Genomic DNA, 18,699 nt, shown 5'->3' on the forward strand with positions numbered 1-18,699 from the left:
ACAAAGCCGTCACTCTAAAGACTTCAGACATGTGAAAAGCTGAACCTACATTCCTGTTATTTGATATTTAATAGACGTCAATCTAGAAGGCAAATTTAAAGAGACCATGTAATTAAACTTAATTGGTATTCCAAAAGCACTTTAGCACATTTGTACGGGCTGTCATAGTTACAGGTGAATAATTCTTGGCAGTGTCACTAATATGTGCTAAATACTGACTTGATGTTAACTAGCCACACTAGCAATAACATGCTATCAGAGTATTTAAGAATGAATCTTGATCCAACTTACTGTCTTCATTCTCATAGAACTAGAGATTCCTGAGCACGGGCAGTGCGATACATTTTTTAGCAGCGTTCTCGCTCTCATTCTGTTCTCCCAGTCAGTCTAATGCGGCATGGCAGGGGATGAGAGTTCTGCCACATTGAGAGGACTATATAAAACCGTGGAGAGTCAAGGAGATTGTGTCTGCTTTAATGGGGTGTTACAGCTTGCTGACAGAGGCTCGCACCAACTAAGCCTGCACTGGCTGGTTTATTGGGCTAACATAAACTGACAGAACACCTGGTTGCAGATGCTTGTGTAAAGATGGATTACACGCACTAACACCTGCTGCATGCTGTGTGTATGCGTGTGTGTGTGTGTGTGTGTGTGTGTGTGTGAGAGAGAGCGAGAGCGGAGGGAAGAAAAACAGTGGACAGCTCTTGGAGAGATGCTTCGGTTTCATTTCAAAAACACCACCTGAGCCTTAATCCCTCAGCGCAGGGTGCTAATTCACCGTGGGATGCTCAAATACTCCAGGTACAGCACACGATCAGTCAAGTAGGACTACTTTGAACCTCAGAACTGTGTCATTGGCCGACTGAAAACCTTTTTTCACATGACAAATTCCACAAAGCCAGCCTCAAGACAAGTTTTCGTCAAGTCGTCCCTCATTTCATTCAAATAAAAAGGCCGTTTTTTTTTTTTTTTTTCCAAGATGGTATATATCTTTATTTACTATGACAACCATACCTAATACCCAAGTCCACGCAATGGATAAAGATTTATACAGTTTGAACAATTTACTCAAGAAAAAGAACCGAGAAAAATAAAACTCCATTAAATTACCATCGGAAATCATTCCTTCTTGGCAAGATAAATTTCTCTCTTTCTTTCTTTCCTGGAAACCTGAACATTAGTGTTGCAACAAATGACACTTGAGTGTAAGGGGATGGGTGATTAAGGATAAGGGTGGTGTGTGTCTGTGTGTATTGATATTTCGGGGAGCCGATACTGATTATTATACCTGCGGATATCCTGGCAAGTAGAAATCAATGTATTGTCCTTGCACACTGACAAACTGTCACATAGTCAACATATTTGTTCTATGGAACGTTTTTTTTTTTTTGCCCAGCGATTGCCTCGTCACCTTCATCGAAACAGTTACGAGCCTCCCTGCTTTTTGAGCCGCTTCTCTGCAACGCTTTGATCGGCAATGGTGATGTTCAGGCTCATGTTAATAGAAACACAAAGCATCCTGCAGCTGCTTCACAGTATCTTAAGATTTCATCACATTTCTGGATATACATTTTCATCCCTGTTGACTCTGGTGCGAAGCAAAGAAAATGTAAATCTATGCGAGTCAAATGAGACAGAAAAAAAAAAATCCTGAGCAATGAGGCACTGATGGGATACTATTACCGTGAAGCGGGATGAGTTTGCGTTCAAATTAACATTGCCACGGAAGGATGGGCATTATTTCAGCTCCGACAAGGCAGGGGAAAAATAGAGAGTAGATCAAAGATCTGTAAGACTCGTCTCTATTAAATAAAAAGGTAAGAACGGTGACAGAGAGGGGACTGTAGAAAAAGCTCGACAGACTTTGCTGTGGCCCAAAAGCTATATAAGCGTATCTAGCCTTCTTCAGTCACGACACTAACGGCATGCATCAAGTAGATACTTGGGTAAGGACAGCCACCATAACAGGGAAGTGGGCAATTTGTATGCATCTTGGTTCTCCTTATTGGGCATCTATAATATTGAAATGGCCAAATGGAATGCTCGTCAAACTTGCCAGTGACCTCAGCGTTGGGGCTAACGATCGGTTGATGCCGTCTTGTAATTAGCTACTTTTCCTCTCTCTGGTTCATGCTGTACCGTGCAATTTGGTAACGGTCTCAGTGATCCACACATGGAAATGCGTTTTGCATTTGAGAAGCTGCTCTCTGTGTGCTCTTTTTTTGGTTTGTGTTGATTAATGTAAAACTGGTGTCCACCTCCTGATTTAATTGATTGTTTTTTGTTTTTTTTGGTCTGAAGATCAGAGGTAGAAGGCTGGAGCTTAGGCTGAGGCGATTGGTTGGCCTGATTGATGGGTTGCTGTGAATGGCTGTTTTTGCTGTGATGTGGTAATGGTTGGCACATCGCTGGGGTAAGAGCCCCTCCCCCCTCCCCCCCAACATACCTGATATTTCTTCAATAATGCTTAATCCTAGAATGATAATTATAAAAGACCACCCGCCCATGCATACCACCTTAAGACTGTACAGCTGTCAAAACCATTTCTCTTAAGGAGAGGACACAAAAGTGCAGAACTTTGTAGTGCAGCACCAAAGCAGCAGGGGTGTGAAGATTGGAACTTCTAACGATGGCTGTATTCGCATTGGGTGTCATTTGCTGATAAATTGCTGATATATGTAACGAAAAACTACTCTGATTATTTAGAGGAGATCTGCGCCTGGTGGGCAAACATCTCTCATCCTGTCCGTTCCGTGGGGAAGGCCGGCTGGTGGAGTGAGCGTCGCCATCGTAGCTCGCTGCCTGCAAGTTCACTTGCGGGGCTGGTGGATGTGCTGGTTGATGTGCTGAGTGGCCGGCAGCTTGGAGACACAAGGCTGGGGCTTCTGATGAGCCACCTGGGCGGCTGCAGGGGTGAAGTCCTTATCACCCTGAACAGAACACACAGACAGTCACAAGTCTTTGAGGCGGCACGATAACGAACTGCACTGTTCACAGCCTCAGCCTGGCTGGGAAAATCAAGATCCAAGCAAAAAGCTTTACAGATGATACCGCGCATGAGCTTTGCTGCGTCACACCTGCTGCAAATCTACTTCACAGTACGGCAAATATCCATCAATCTGAGGTTAGCTATTAAACAGGAGGATAGTGATTGTCACCAGTAAGAGGCTCATTATCAAACAGACAAAACATGTGTGAGAAAGTATGTTTGTAATACAAAGTTTTTGCAGTTGGTTTCCGAGCCCTTTATGCCCCATTTTTTAAAATCCTTTCCCTCTGATAATCAGAACAATGAGGAAATCCCTGAGAGTGAAGGGTAGAGCACGGGGCCCTCACCCGTCCCCGCTAATGTGCTCCGCAACCTCAATCTCCCATTCCAAGAAAAACACCCAAAAACAGACGCTCGCTTCTAAATCGGGTCGAAGCAGGAATTCGATTACTCACAGGGGAATGCGGAACTTTAATCAGAGACTTACTACAATCATGACTCCATTCCCCCCTTCTTTCTTTTTATCTCTACCTGCCAGCATGCTCAGCCATCTTCCTCAATGCTTCTCTTTCTTTCCTTTCTCACACCTGTTCTTCACTGCTTGGTGTCTATATTTTCCTCCCCTTAATTTACCTGGTTTGTTTTTTTCAGGCTACACTTCTCTCTCACCTTCTCCCCCCCCCCCCCCCCCCCCGGATCCCATTTGTGAGAGAAAACACGAGTGGGGAGATGAGCTTCAGAGCAAATGCATTGCACATAACATTGATTACACTGCAGCTTGCATGATGAAGTGGATTAACATTGTTAAGTTTTAATTCTCTGGTATTTAGTTTAGCTGATTTTGTCCAGGTGTTGCCATAATAATGTGGATATTACTTCTCCATCACAAACAAAATGACAGAACGAATGGTTTCCTCACTATCGGATTTCTTAGGATGTCCATATGGATACATTTGCATAAGCAATTTAATCAACGTTCTACAAACACAAACACTGCCTGTCTGTCTATCTGAACTTTACTACCAGCCTATCCTTGCTTGACCCTAATCCTCTCTGTATGTGTTGGTTTTGTACTGTATGCGAGGCTGTGCACACTAGCTCTCCTGCATGTGTGTGTGTGTGTAGGTGGGCACAAAACATTTAGTGTGTGTGTGTGTTTCTTTCATTTAAAGCCAATTCCACAGCTAACTGGATGGGATGTGGATGGATTTGACCTCCTATTGCCCTTGTTCTCTCTTCTGAAGCTCAAAGCTTCTCTCTCCTCCATCTCCTTCCTACTGCAGAGGTATGGGAGGGAATGCAACTAATTACCAGTATTATTGCACCAAACTGTGAACAGAAGTCATGATGATTGGCAAGTCTGGTCTCCTACCTCCTTTTTATACCATTTAGTACACAGCTATAATACTATTTCTGTGGAGAGATTTGTTTTTTTCAAATCAAATTTCGATAAAAACACAAAACATGCTCCAAAAGGAAGACATCTTAGAAAATGGAAGAATTAATGTAATAATAATGTAGCAAACTTCCATTTTAAGATGTGTAGAAGAAGGTGGAATAAAGACGATGTAAGATCATTCATTTCTTTCCATGCATTTTAAGAGTGTGGCTGCATTCAATGTGGGTTTTTTTTTCTGCTAAATTATTCTAAAGAAAACTGTCTTACCCAACATGCATTTAGGCATGTACCCAATATGCTGACCGGCTAAGATGTACTCCTCAACAATGTATTTCTACTTGGATTTCATGAATATAACCGTCAGCGTATAATAAAAAAAAATAATCATTGACATATTTTTCTCGTCTTGAGATATCCGGTCCCTGATATTTTGCTGAGGTATGAGGACTTAATTTGACGCTGGGATAACGGTGTGAGGTTTCTTTGGGGACGGTAAAGAACAGGATTTCTGAAGAGATCTGATCGCAGCAGGCAGGAGGACACGTGTTCTGAACCACAAAACCCAACTGTGGACAGGGGGCCGGAATACATGCATTACCTTAAATAACTGCCTAGCATTAGATGCCCTTTGGTGGAATCATTTTAATACCAAAAGACCTGAGGATCCTATTCTGTCCTTTAAAGAGAAAGAAAAGATAGAAAATATAGAGCCGGGAAATGTCTTGTTTTTTTTATAAGAAGTCTCAGCAGGCTACAAACTGCACACACACACTGAAGTGTTTCACTTGGCTCCTAAAAGGCTTTTCTGAGGCTTTGTGCAGTGCTAGCCTCAGGGTTTGATGGCAGTGATAGAGGGCGAATGGAAAGGCTAGAGGAGGATCGGGGGATAAATGGAAGGCCTGCCACCTTGCTGATATCACTGCAATCTTCCGCAAACAATCTGCCTGGTGTGTGACACACACAAGTCCTTCCACAGACTTTGACCCACTTTTCAAAGTGGCAGGTCAAGCCTACACATACCACCACTACCACCGCCCCTTTTAAAAACAGCTTTTAAAACAGACAAACTATCAATCAAACTCACAGCATCATCTTTAATTATAGATATTTGATTCCTGATCGCAACCCTTCTTTACTTTAGTACAATTCTCTCTGTTGGCACCCTCAACCCTTTCTTCTCTTGCTCTGCCTTGCGATTCCTTTTCTCTCTTGTTCAGTCTCAGCACTAAGCCTCCACCTCTCCCTGCAGACCTCATGTCCCAGATATAAACCACCTTATCATGCCTATTTCAACACTACTGGTGGTCTTTTTATGCGTGTGTGTGTGTGTGTGTGTGCATGCGTGTCTCACCTTTGTCACCACTCCAGACACGATCACGGGGACCTTTGGTGGACTAAAAAGGAGAATAAAAGAAAATGAGAGAGAATATTATGATGAAAATTTGTTCATAACAATATACAATTCAGTAAGTGTGTGTCTAGTGCTTTATTCTGTGGTGATTTGTAATTTAATCGTATTTTGAGCAGGCTAGGGGTGCATCTTGCTGTATGGCCATGTTTACAAAAACTTTACCAATCTGGCCACTTCAAAACCTCCAAAAGGGACACTGTGCAAAAATTTGAAAACCCCAAGTTGTCAAAACACATAATATCCACAGTCTTACTCTCTCTGGCAACACACACACACACACACACACACACACACACACACACACACACACACACACACACACACACACACACACACACACACACACACACACACACACACACACACACACACACACACACACACACACACACACACACACACACACACACACACACACACACACACACACACACCTGCCAGCAGCCTAAATAGCTCCCATTCATCCTGGCCAAACACTGGGGCTCAGAGCTTCTGGATGGAAAGCATGACAGGAGAGAGGAAGGGAGGCAAGGGGGGGAAAGCTGAGCTATGACAGGAAAAGAGAGTTAAAGAGGAGGAGGCTGATAAAAGGAAAGGATTTGGAAAGAAGGAGATGAAAAAGAAGTGGAGGAAGGAAGAGGGACGAGGGGGTGAAGCCAGGTCAGGGCAGATGGAGGGGAGAGTGGAAGAGGCGAGAGGGCAGGGAGGACAGCGGAACGAAATACCTATATAATAACAGACTGAGAGGAGAGGAGAAAAAAAGATGGAGGAGAGGGGGAGGCAAGAGCTCACTCAGACATGGAGAAACGGAATGGATGGAGGAAGAGAAAAAGATGAGGAGGAGGAATGCGGAACCCGAGGAAAGTATCGACCTTGACATGACAAACGAGCGCCGTCGAATTTTACAGCGTCGCCCCCCCCCGGCAAAAGAGTACAGTTGTTGTAGCCACCTTCAAAACTCCACTCAAAGACATTAGCTATAGCAGCGAGCATGTCCAACTTACGACTTACCTCATTAACAGCATAAATATGTTGAAAAGTCCCTCACAGAGACAACAAACTGCAGCCTCAGCAGAGAGAACCCAAGCACTCGGAAAACAACATTTGAAACATCTGCTACTTTCTTATTTATTTTATGATCCACGCACAACTTTTTAATCGCAATCAATTAAGAGTTATGGATTTTCAACACATCTGGCTAACCTCCCTCTCTGCAATCAACATCTTGGCACTGAATAGCCTTCTGCTACTTATCTTAATGAGAGTATATACACCTTGCTATTAAATTAATGCTGGGATACGTTGAAATCTCGCTGATCATTTCCTCACGAGCTACTTGTCATAATAACGTGGGGTTGAGAGGTTCTCTATTAGCAAGTCAATTAGCTATATGGGATATTAGCGCCGCGAGTGTTCCTCATTCAAATTAATGCTTTTGCTAGCTTGCCGCTAACATTTGACTTGGCTGTAGAGTTTTAAAAATGTTAAGGTTATCGGAGGAACAAGTAGGGGAATAAATGTGCATATGGCGAGTGCCAGATGAAGAAAAAATAAAAACGCAAGTGTGAATAATGCTTCCAGGAAATTCATGATTCATTCACATTTATGTGCAAGAACCTGGAGGCTGAACATTCCTCTTAAACACAACTGGCAGAGTGCCACAGCGAGAAGGATCTGCTTTCATTACACACATTATAGTTAAGTGAAAAATGTCCTGCTAGCAATACAGGATAGCAGATTTCCAAATGGACTCAAACAGGCCCTTCTAGCTCTAAGCTAGCTCATTAGCATTCAGCTGCTACAGCCCTCGTAAAGCCGTTTTTCTGAAACACAAATGTAGAAACTTTCTTTGAATGATATCTTTTCACGAGGTTTTCCGCTGTCAATAGTCATTTACACTTGTGTTTTACACCATGCCGCAGTGACACGCAGCACATGTACAGTAGCTTCACTTTCCATTGAAGCTACATTGAGGTGAGACGCAGTGGGGTTGAGGCGAAAATTCACGCAAAGCTGGATACGTATTCCCATGCTGAGAGAGCGTGGGCTGGCATTCACCTCACGCTGGGTTGTCACATGTCTGTATTCTATCGAGTGTCGATCTCCACCGTGCAATCTGAAGATAAAGCCTGAAATATTGAAAACAGACTTCAAAGGGAGGGGAGGTATGAAAAAAAAATCTGCACTGCATTTTAAAGCATGCATGGCAACAAACTTTGCACGTCGTTGTTAGGATAGGACATGAAGGCTAGAGAGACAGAGAGCAGACATATGAGACATGACTAGACAGACGGACAGGAGTGAGGAGTGTAAGCCTGTCAGAGGAACAGACGGCCAACACGCATCTAACTCCTTCAGAAAATGATTCTATTTATTAATTTTTAAATCAGACAATGAGCTAGATGAGAGCTTTTCACCTGACTGCTAATGAGAGGATACGACACAAATGAGATGCTACCGACACCTATTTTTCATCCGTTCAATCCGTATGGCAAAATGGAAACGAGAAACCCAGAGAAGGACACACAGAGAAAGAAACCATGAGTGAGGGTAAGGAGAGACAGAAGGAACCTGCAGGGGGCAGTAGAGAGCTGTTAGGACTCTTTGGGAGGAGTCGCTTTGTGCCAGGCGAGTTAAGAGTTAGAGGAAAGGAGAGGAAGAACGAAGGAGGGGAAGAACGAAGGAGCAAAAGAGAGACGTAGACACAGAATGCTAATTCTAGCTAATAACTCAAAGAGTGAAATGTACATTAACGGTGTGGTGTGTTCTTCCCCGTCTTTAGCTCTGAAGCCACACCTCACCACCACCCCGCCCATCTCTCTTTGCTTCAGCAGAGCAGGAAGTTTGTTGCCGTGGGCGAGGTGGTGGTTGCCATAGAGACTGATGCATGTTGCCCGTCTCCGCTGCTGCTCCTCCTCCTCCTCCTCCTCCTCCTCCTCCTCTTTCCTACCCTCACTCTCTTTCTTCCCTCTCAACTTTTTCGCCATGAGCTGTCAGCTTACTGCACATTTCGCAACAGTTCCTACATTCAGGATATGTGCGCAGCGACTTAGTGAAGCGTGCACACACAACACACACACACACACACACACACACACACACACACACACACACACACACAGCACCGCCCGCTCTTTTTCCAAGGCTCTGGAACATATCCACCTCTCACCAAAACATGCAGGAGAGGTGACATGAGGCCTACGATCACCCTCCATTCTTCCAGTTGTTTTTACAAATGAAGCCAACAGTCGACGTGTGAGCAGTTCATAAACCATGTGTTCACTTTTAAAAAGAACGCAGCAATATGTTAAGTGAATGTGTTCATCTCTTCACCTCCCTCTCTCCTGCTTCTCTAACTCGCACTGCAACATCACATTTTTACACGGTGGAGACGACATGGATTTACCTGGATGTTGGGTGGATTTATTCCTCGTGCGTTTGAAAAACTCATTCACCAGACAGTCAGTGGGCGGGGAGCCTCTGCTGGGTCACCAGCTTGCTCTGGGCTTATGGCTCCCCCCCCCTTTTTTTTTTGCCTGCATCTCACCCCTTCCAACTTGTCCGCTACTACTCCCTCTCTTCTACCGACTAAAACCTTTCCTCTTTCGTATCTTCATACCGCCATGGATGGCATCTCTCGCTTTCCATACCATAATAATTCTCCCCCTCTCATCCTCGCCATAATCCCGGCCACATATCTCTCCCCCTTTGCCCCATCTGTCCATCTCGGCTAGATTGGCTACGGCAGGTGTTCCCCTGACTACAACGCTTCACTGGCTGCTGCTAATGCGAAATTTACCCAGTAGCCACCTGCTAGACGTCCATCAGCGTGACACGGACAGGGACAGACAGAGTGCGCGCGAGTGAGAGAGTTTCACTGACTGCATTTACTGATGGAGTGCAGTTACTCAGCCTCTCTTTTAGGATGGGCTGACAGGTCATTTCTTTAGTTAAAGATAAACATTTCACAGGCGGACGGTAAACCTGCATTTACACAGCCAGGCCAAGAGGAGTTTATCAAGCTAAAAGGACTGAAATTGTTTTCCTCAGTGATTAAATGCACTATTTGTCTAATATATTTTCACAGCCCAAGGAATGATTCCTCTTCTTTGACTGCAAGCTCTAAAAGGAAACATTTGGAGGAATAAATACTCCGGCAACTATTAAACCCCGTGTGGCTCCGGTGAGACAGCCGGACAGTTTACACACGAGGGAAAAGGGGTCAGACATATTCAAACCCACAAAATGCTATATTGGATTTAAAAAGCATAGATTCGGTCATCGTCTATCAGTGCTACTTTAAGACTGCAATGCAAGGAATAAAGGGAAAAAGGACGATGAACTTTTATTATTGAACAAATCATAAAGTATCTATTTCATTGAGAGCTGAATCAAGTGGGTTGATCGACTGAAAAGTTGTTGCACCTTCTTTTGATAATTGATTATTTATTTTTAAAGCAAAGATACAAAACATTCCCTGGTTCCAGCTCGTTATCCTGCGTTTCTGTTCCATATCATTGTCAACTAAATATCTTTAGGTTTTGGTCTGTTTCTCTTATTGTCTGGAGTGTCCTTTCTTTCTAAACGGCAGCCTCTACCCTTGAGAAGTATAAGCCAAGCTTGCATGTTGTTTTTGTGTTTCTACTTGACCTCACTTTGTTGCTCCGTCTACTATTGCCACTCATCTCGGCACAAAGGAAAGGGGAGCAACAGGAAATGACTCAATGCCACAGACAGGCTCGATACTATTCCTGCTCTGAAATACAGGAAAACACCCAAACAACAAGCACAGTGGATGCAATGTATATTTCTGTGTGTGTCTAAAGTACAGGCACACAGAATATCTTGACAGTTGGCAACGTTCTTGAACCCTGCTCTCGGCTACGCACTTGCTCGTCAGTTCTCATTTATCACCTCCGATTAGCAGTAACACACACACACACACTAACTGATATGTGGCGGGAATACGCCACCTGTACCAACAGAGTATTGAGTAGACGTATGTGGGTGTGGAAGCAGACACACACACACACACACACACACACACACACACACACACACACACACACACACACACACACACACACACACACACACACACACACACACACACACACACACACACACACACACACACACACACACACACACACAGAAAATAAGCAACAACTTGCACCACCTCAGTGAGTGACCTCAGTAGAAACAAACATGTAAAAAGAAAACACGCTAATATAAAAGCACAATTATTGTCGCTCGCGAATAGAGCCAGGCTGATATTAAACATGCAAACCGAGGCTGTTAAGAGCAAACAATAGCGACTGCTGAATGGGCTGTTCCAAGTTAATGCTGTAATTATGCAGTAATTATGTTGTTTACCGAATTAGCTGGCAACAGCACCCAACAAGTCTGCTGCAAAACTGCCCACAGCACAGCCTTACAGAAAAGCGGAAGAGCCTAAATTGCTTAGTTGACAATTTGCAGGGTGCGTGTTTGACTGTATTTTACAACATACGAATCACCACGGAGTCACAGACGGTCTCTCAATCCAACTGCAGAGAGTACTGAAGCAGTTCTAGCATCGCAGTAGATGTATGTGGCTCGTGCGTGTCTTTGCATGCACAGATTACTAGACAATGGGCCCCTGGGCACGGATGACAAGGGGCCCCCCACCACTCCAACATAAGGGCAAAACACACGGACCTAAAGAGACATAAAACGGCTGTAAACAATGCGGCCATTTAGTTTGAAGGTGTTTCATGTCTTTTTGCAGTCCCTCTGTATCTCCTTGTGGTCCTTTAGTCTCTCTTTGTAGTCATTTTGTGTCTATTTGTGTGACTCTTTGTAGTCATTTGATTGACTCTCAATCAGAAATGTTATGGCCACTTAAGACTCACAGGGGCCTCCTCACCCCTCGGGCCCCCTGCATCGTAGGCCTTTGCAGTGATCTTTCCGCGACTGTGTGGGTGTTGTACCTGCTGCTGAGGTACTCCTCCTCGTCCTCCTCGTCCTCCTCATTTTTCTGTGGTGGTTCTGGAGCAGCTGTCGGCAGGTGCTTCTGCACTATCCTCATACCTCCTGCTTTTACTGCAACACACCGAGGGACACACATGCACACCGTTTACCAGAGGAACTGAAGCAATTAGCAGATTTCATTAATGATGAAACAGCTGATCAAAATAGTGAGAAAATACAAAGAGCCCAGATATTGATGTAAAAAAACATTATATGTGTTATAATGCACTGTAGTGGCCATGTAACCGTTAGGGACTTCAACTTTATAATAAACTTCAATGCATGACTTCTATATTTACAGACCTATCCTACTTTTAATTAAGTAGCACGGTTAACATAATGAGTTAGACATCTGTCCCTCAACTAGAACGTCTGTGTGGTGGCAAGCAGCCATCCTGATGAAGTGTCCTTGCACAAGTCCTGGAATTGTAAACAGCAAACTAGTCAGCTGACCGTGACCTCTGACCCCACTGCAGAGGGGCTGGTTGTATGATTGAGATTGTCAATGGTCTCCAAGTGTTCTTCCGTCTGCATTGATTACACCTGCATGTTGCAGACTGAGTCCCATGCGCTCTGGGCCTCCCGCTTATCACAGATTGGGTTCGAGGGGCATTCGTTATCTTACTGTGCCGTCACTCCTGCAGCCCCGTGACCTGCCACACTGCTCATGTCCACGTACACTTAAACTGCCTTTTCCTCCGCCTCCGTCCACAGACTGGAGCCTACGACCTACACGTCATCGCCATTCAACAGCATTAACCGCTACGTTGTAACTAAAACCTTCACGTTGGACGGCGATTGCCAATCGCTACAATCACGCCAGGTTTGATGACGATGCTGCAAGATATCACGCCAACCAGGAAGTAACGAAAATGTGCGAAATTGAGAAATACGGCAGATTGCGCTGCATGCAAAGACACGTTGTCATTCAATGGCATCGGCTCATGTAGTGACTGCATGAGCATTAATCATCAATATGTTTTGGTTTGAGACACTGCAGAAACACAGGCCTGGTAAAAGGAAGCTTTCAAAAACAACACATCATCAGCAGCACAAGGAGCTGTACCTGCAGGGAGATGTCCTCCTTTGGTTTCCACTTTCTCCTTCGGCGGCGACGACATGTCTCTACTGATCTGGAGTCTGCAGCGAGAAGAACCCGGAGCGTCTGACAAACACAATTCCTGATTTATTCTGCCTCAAATTGTGGACTACACTTCACTCTGTAACGTCAACGTGGCTTTTTTTTTTTTCTCTCCCTGAGCAATGTTTAGAAAAGATGCGTGATGACGTGGCAGAATCGTCAGAAGCGGAAGGACGTAAGGGGCGTGCTGACGTCGGCCCGTAGCCAGCGTCTGTGTGCAATCCGCAATCTGAGGATGTGAATTGCTGTGTGTTTTTGAATTGATGAACACATAGCAGTTTCAGATAGTAGCTGAATATAACAGAGTACATAGTTTAATATAACCTATATTAAAAAAGGAAAAAAAGAACAATCCCCTGATTTCAAATGTCATTATTTGCATTAATATTAGCATTATTATTGTAATTACTATTACTATAATGTCGAAATTTTATTTTTTTATTTAGTTATGTCTCGTCTAAATGTAAATTGTTATATATGTGTGTGTGTGTGTGTGTGTGTGTGTGTGTGTGATTGTGTCCACAAAGGCACTGTCAAGGTAAGTGCTTCGTGACAGAAAATGACACATTTAGTTGCACTCACAAAGTAATGCCTGATCAGATATTATGCAAATGATGTTAATTGTGGGAATAAATACTGTTTTGCTCCAATTGATACATTATTTAAATAAGAGCAGATTGCAAAAGTTGAAGGACACTATTTTAAGTGCCTAGTAGCTCTCCCTCTACACAGCCTCAAAGACTGAAGCATGTATAAAGCCGAGACCTCTTCTAATGAAGCAGCCAGTTTCCGTCTCTCACCTTTAAGCCCACTGTCGGGCCAAACCAGCAGCAGCAGAAGCATCAACAGGATGAGCAATAAAAGGCAAAAGAGACAATCCAACAGAGAGAAAAGACAAAACTGCACCGTGTGTGTGTGTGTGTGACAGTGGTGACCTCTCTGACCACCTACTTTCTGCGCTCTAAGTCCACAGTGGCTCATTAACTGGCTAACGTGACAGCATCATTGCAGCGAAGGTTTTATAGGCAACCGAAAAAAGTAAAAAGAAAAAATGAAACTAAGGATAGTTTCAACTATCTGACTATACATACACTAGAAGATTGAGAGCATATACTGTATGTGCAGAGTAAAATATGGCCAAATCTATATGTGTGTTAATGGTGGTGGAGCAGCTTTAATCTATTGTTGTCTATACTGCAATGTGCATTATGTGATAGTTTCTAGGAATAATGAATCTGATGAGTGTGCATACATCTACAGCACATAAGCTCGTGTGATTGTGTGTGAGAGTGTGTGGTCACACCGATGCGTGTTGACCAATTGGCAACTGAAGTGGCAGCTGCGTACTTCACCATCAGCAGAAGTAATGTTCGCTGCACTCACAGTTCACACACACACACAGAAAGTCATTCAGCTGCACAAACACCATTTTTAATTGAGTATATTTGAATTATTTATTGACATACACGACAAGAAAACTATTAAGAATACAGATGCATTCAGATCATTTCCAAGAAATACACACACACACTGCTGATGAGCAGTGGGATTTGGCAGAGGAGAGGTGGTCCCAGCATCACATTTGTCCTCAAAGGGCAGAAATCTGTTGCCAGGGCACTAGTGTCCCTGAGGAGAGTGTTGACAACCAATCAAAAAGGCCAGGAGTTCACTCACAGGTCAGGAAGCAGTCTGCTGATAAAAGGATGAATTGTGATTTCTAATTAAGAATGTCTGGGCTTTGTTAACTCTTATTTAACAAGACAAGTTGAGATGCCATTCTTACTGACAACAGTAGCCGAGGGGAGTACTTCTGTCACATTAACACAGACAGAGTTCCTATATTATCATTTCATTAGGCATTGAGCCTCAGTGACCACTGCTGTGGCAGCCTGGGCCTCAGTCTTGTCTGAGATGTACCACAAATATCTCTGAAGACCTGGATTGCTCGTGTGATGGCAAATTTCCACTCTTCATACTTTTTCTTTTGAAAAAACTCCCTTTAAAAACTCCCATATGCACCAAAAAAAATAAACAAATTGTCTCCTCAGACTAAAAATTACAGCATTTTGTAGTTTTACTTACCTGTTAGCAATACATTTAGCAAGATGCAATTTAGAACTTTGGATGCCTCAGCAGTGATTATATGAAACCCTAAATTAACGGGGCACTACACAGATTTAGCTGTGCACTTCAATACAGTTGTTGAACTTGTGAGAGAAAAACTTTAAAAAAGCTAAAAATGAAAGCATCAGAGGCCAAGTTATTCAGACTTTTAGTCTCTATATAAGTCTTAATCCTACATTTCCCATAATGCAACTTGACAGCATCTTTTGTTAGACTCCCCATGCACATCTTTTAAACTCCATACCTCAATTTTGTAACTCTCGCTCTGTATTAAAAATGTGGGTGCTCCAATCCTAAACTGGGATAACCCTGATGGTGTTACAAAATGATGTTATTGTATTTAATATTATATCGATTTATAGAATATCAACCAGCCCTTGAAGTGCATCCCTGTCACCAATGTGTATGTGCTTGTGTGGTTCTGCTTAAAAAATGCAAACATCCAGGACGGCGTGCATGTGAGTGTGTGTGCATATGTGGCCACTAGATGGAAGAACGCAGCTTTACTACATTAGAGAAGCATCAGTTGAGTAAGTGGTAGTTTGTGTCCTGCAGGACATCGCTGTCACTCCAACAAAGCTCCAACAAAGCTTGGCTTATGGTGTCCCAGAAAAACTGAAGAGTCACTGATAGAAACCGCACAACTCAAAACCAAAAGATACAGAGCTCCACATCCAGCTCTTATGTTCCTCCTTCTCACACTATCTTTCTCTTTTTGTGTCACTCTCCCTTCACCCTTTTTTCTGTTCCTCACTTTTTGCTCTCTCTGATACACACACACATGCAAGACTGAGAGAGAGGGAGAGCATTCATTACTCAGAGTGAAAATACATGGCACACATTCAAACTGCCATAGGTGAAATCCTCTTCAGAAGTCAGTGATCTCAACACCTGCCCATGGCTGATATGAATGTGTGTGTGTGTGTGTGTGTGTGTGTGTGTGTGTGTTGCCTGGGCCTTTGAGAGGAGCACTCTCAATGACGGCTTACAGGGAGACAGAATGAGGACGTCACAGGTGAATGAATTTGCTCAAACTGACAGGTGTGTACACACATACACACGCATTTGTTCTCACACACACTTGCGATCATGCCTCTGGCATATACATACTATTATCCCTCTCTGTGTCACACACACACACACACACACACACACACACACACACACACACACACACACACACGCACACACACACACACACACACACACGCGCGCGCGGCTGAAGCTCTGTGGGAGCCAGCTGGGTCCTCTGCAGCAGCACTATCACACATGAATAACCAGGGCTTCTCTGCTCTGCAGCATTGACTATTCAATACCTGACAGGACGCCTTATGGTGTGTGTGTGTGTGTGTGTGTGCGTGTGTGTGCATGTGACAGAGAACCATCCATACGAGCGTACACTTACTTGCATGTGTCCATGTCAATCACTGTCAAACTGACACAGGGTGGTGGAAAGTGAGGTAAGGAAAGAGAGAAGACGCGGTGCAACAAGCAGATTGATTAGCAATGATGCAGGGCTTTATTGATCAACATAGGTACTCCCTTTGCCTTTGCTCTAGTTCCACAAGGAGGCTGAGGTCAGGTTTAGTATGGAAACAGTAAATCTAGAGCCTATTTTGTTCACGAGCACTTAGAAAACTCAGATACTTACTGCGAGGGCAGTCCTCCAGCTGCCTCAAGACAGTGTGCACCCGAGGTAGCCATCATTTTAATGGCAGCACAGAGACTCCTGAGTGCAAAATACTCACTCATCTCTGTATGGTTTTGGTGTTATCGATGGATTCTGCCGCGTGAAATAATTCTTGGTAGGGCTCAAATAGAAACATCCTACCATTTCCCGCAAGGTGTAAATGAACCATGACAACACCCATGTCAAACAGCAGTAAATGTCTTGCTGTGGAGAGGCTCCCCGACGTGTTTCTTTTCTTATTTTGTTGCTTAGCCGGTAAATGCAGCAGGATTTATGACAGCAGGGCAAATGAGAAATGAGAAGCACATGTTGGCTACTACTGCTCTGGAGTCCTGTTTGTCTGCAAAAGCCTGCTTTTATGCCTTCTTGTACTCTCCAATCATCTCTCTCGACGTCTGTAATTTTGGGTCCATAATCACACCCCATCCTTCTCCTTACCTCCCGGTGCAGCTCCTCAGTCATCTCTAGAAAGAGGCAAAGCTCAGCACACCCTATAAGCCAGTAAAACACACGTGCTTTACTTATTTAAAAAAGAATGCAGTATAAAAAAATCTTTTTTTTCAGACACAGCCAGTATTGTTTGCTAAAAACATCCACTGTGTGCAACCTGTCTAGCACCGGTAATGGCAGACAGAGACAGTTAGCAAATAGCTGGTGCATATATGGAGCATTTAGCAGCTACAGAACCTCTTCATTTGAACTGTAGATTGCCCCTGAACAGGGCCCTAATTTCAGCTGCCAGCTGTTGCAGGCCTATTTGACACACTCCTTTTCTTCATTATTATTTCTTATTGAATCATAACTCAATAAACTAATTCGAAGTTTTCTAAAGTCCTTGACTTCTTCTGCTGGTAATACTCACATTGTTTACGATATGATACCTGAACGTTCTTGATCATATCAAAAGTTTCCACTTGCCACGTCATGTCTTCTCTACAGTTCTTTTCCTACCTTTCCATCTTCCTTTCCCCCGTTCATCCTACTTTCCTTCCTTTCACCTTCGTTCTCCTTGAGGCTCCGCCCCTCCCTTTCAGATGAGAGCAATAATTTCTCAAGGTCTATCTGTGGCACGCAGTGGCTCCATGGAGCCTCACTTCTTCTTAAACACAAATTGATTTCACGCTCAAATCCTCAAGAGTATAAATCAAAGACCCCTCCACCTGCTCCCCACTACATCCCTGTCTCCCTTTTCGCCTACATCTCACTGTGTCCCCCCCCCCCCCCCTTCACAGCCTCCCCGGCTTTCTGCTGACATGCACCTATATGCGCACATGCATATGTACACACACATACACACACTTTTGAGTCTCGCCTGAGGTGTGTGACGGCTGAATGGGCAGGGAGGCTATGAGAATTAGAGGGCGAGAAAGCTGGGAGTGAAACAGTGAAGGCCGGAGGCATCTGCAGGGTGGAACCGGGCAGTTTCTAGAGAGGTTGTGCGTAGGAAAATTGAGGATTTATACTTTCATGCCACATTAAGTTACACCAGCCTTCCACTGTGGGACTATGCTCAGACAGAGGAGGCATGCCTCTATTGTGAAGGCTAATAATCAACGCAATGGCTTTATTACCGAACACAGGCCTAGACAGCATCAAAGAAGGAGAGGGGAGGGGGAGAGAAGGGGGAGACATGAATTCCAATGGATTGTAACAAATGCTCAGCCTCACTCATTTAACATGCCTCAAGTTTCGCTCAATCTCAGGATGAATATCTGGATGAGTGGGATGAAAGTCGGAGGGGGCGACATGAATAGGGAACAAGACGAAGGGAAAAATACAAAATGGGAAATTCCATTACTGCATCTTTGATGTCTGTCCACTGTCACTTACGTGAGAATAGAGCCTGGTGGATGTAGGAGCCCTTGAATTGGCTTTACATCTCTGAATTATACTATTAGCACCACTCTAACCACACCTCTCTGAGGCAACATCA

At 44.0% G+C, this 18,699-nt stretch overlaps 1 protein-coding gene across 1 annotated transcript; it reads right to left on the reverse strand.

Annotated features, from left to right (window-relative positions):
- Window positions 1-1,142: 1,142 nt before the first annotated feature.
- dap (death-associated protein) lies at window positions 1,143-13,071 on the reverse strand. Its single transcript, XM_076080524.1, has 4 exons — window positions 12,878-13,071; window positions 11,772-11,883; window positions 5,740-5,782; window positions 1,143-2,930 (listed from the first exon to the last, which is right to left on the reverse strand). Exons 1-4 carry the CDS (start codon window positions 12,930-12,932, stop codon window positions 2,811-2,813), a joined length of 330 nt encoding a protein of 109 aa, XP_075936639.1. The 5' UTR covers window positions 12,933-13,071; the 3' UTR covers window positions 1,143-2,810.
- Window positions 13,072-18,699: the final 5,628 nt, after the last annotated feature.

Source organism: Anarhichas minor, unplaced genomic scaffold (assembly GCF_050575085.1).
Source record: "Anarhichas minor isolate MPS153535 unplaced genomic scaffold, ASM5057508v1 ptg000074l, whole genome shotgun sequence".
Lineage (NCBI taxonomy): Eukaryota > Metazoa > Chordata > Actinopteri > Perciformes > Anarhichadidae > Anarhichas > Anarhichas minor.

What these genes read in the sequence shown, in the direction of transcription:
- dap (XM_076080524.1), bottom strand. Translation starts at nt 12,932, where the DNA reads ATGTCGTCGCCGCCGAAGGAGAAAGTGGAAACCAAAGGAGGACATCTC. An exon ending in AGGAGGACATCTCCCTGCAG is followed by an intron (nt 11,884 to 12,877) that starts GTACAGCTCCTT and finishes GGTGTGTTGCAG; the next exon opens with TAAAAGCAGGAGGTATGAGG. An exon ending in GAGGAGTACCTCAGCAGCAG is followed by an intron (nt 5,783 to 11,771) that starts GTACAACACCCA and finishes TCTCCTTTTTAG; the next exon opens with TCCACCAAAGGTCCCCGTGA.